The sequence below is a fragment of the Aplysia californica genome, unplaced genomic scaffold (genome assembly GCF_000002075.1).
Source record: "Aplysia californica isolate F4 #8 unplaced genomic scaffold, AplCal3.0 scaffold00003, whole genome shotgun sequence".
NCBI lineage: Eukaryota > Metazoa > Mollusca > Gastropoda > Aplysiida > Aplysiidae > Aplysia > Aplysia californica.
Window position 1 is genome coordinate 419689 of NW_004797273.1, and position 1076 is coordinate 420764.

At 44.6% G+C, this 1076-nt stretch overlaps 1 protein-coding gene across 1 annotated transcript in view; it reads right to left on the minus strand.

The window, feature by feature from the left end:
• LOC101850376 overlaps positions 1-711 on the minus strand; it is a 31333-nt gene extending 30622 nt beyond the window's left edge. The window contains exon 1 of the mRNA XM_013079363.2: positions 565-711. Coding sequence (XP_012934817.2) covers positions 565-711 — 147 coding nt within the window. The remainder of the gene's footprint in view (positions 1-564) is intronic.
• Positions 712-1076: the final 365 nt, after the last annotated feature.

The window sequence follows — 1076 nt, forward strand, 5'->3', positions numbered from 1 at the left end:
GGGTTCTAAGAGGGTAAAGAGAACAAAAGTACGTTCACAGCACGCACCTAATTTTCACCTACTTTACTACTTACTGGTCTCGTCGTTTTAAAAGATAAAGCGAACAATGACGTGCAAAGTTGTAGCTGTCACATTTCGACCTAGTTTCCTAGGCGTATTGTTTCCCAAAAACAGATCTTTCGTCATTTGTGAGCAAGGTCATGGCTAGTGGGAAGCAGCTGTCAATATTTCGCTTCCCGAGACCAAAAAACCCCCGAAAAGCAATACAAAAAAAAAAGCTTGCACATTAAACGTTGCTCCTCTACTTTTAGTTGTAAGTAGAAATCCATTCGAGGATACTTAGAGATTTAAAAAAAAAAAAAATAAAAAAAGGACGTCGATTACAAGAATTTGCCAAGTTTAAGTAGAAATAAAATTATTTACCCGAGCCAGCTTTTTTAAAGTAGAAAGAGGTTTTTTTTAAAGGTAAAGCTATTAGAAGCATCAATTTCTTATTCACTAGACGGGAAACGGAGACTGAATTTAGAGGATGGTTCAGATTAAGACGACGAACGAACGCCTTACTGTCGGAACGGTCCTAAACCTGCCGCCTCCATAAGTCATTCCTAGATGGGTGGACAAGTGTGCAGTGCCATGAGAGTGGACATGCAGTGGACAGACGGCAGGCAGCTTGGTCGTAATGTCATCATAACAGGGCTCTCCCTGGCCCATAAGAGTAAATCCGCACGGAGAAGGGAAGTAAAGCCGTAGACAGACAGGGGAAGTAACTAAATGCAGTTGCAGGTTACTTATGGCCTGTGCCCCGGCGGACGGGTCACACCACAGCGGTCACTTGGAGGGTCAGTTTTATTGCCTGGCCTCGGAGATTGACCTCGTCCCCCGGTCGCCTTCGGACTGTCTCGGCCTCTGATAAGATAGCATTGTTGTTTTTTCCTTCCTGAAGCGGGGGAGGTTGAGCGGGTGGGGCGGGAGGGATCTTATTGGTATTCAATTTCGACCATTTTGATGTATGATATTTATATATCTCTCTATCTCACCCCTTTCTCTCACACGAATGAACACTCCCCCCCCCCCCT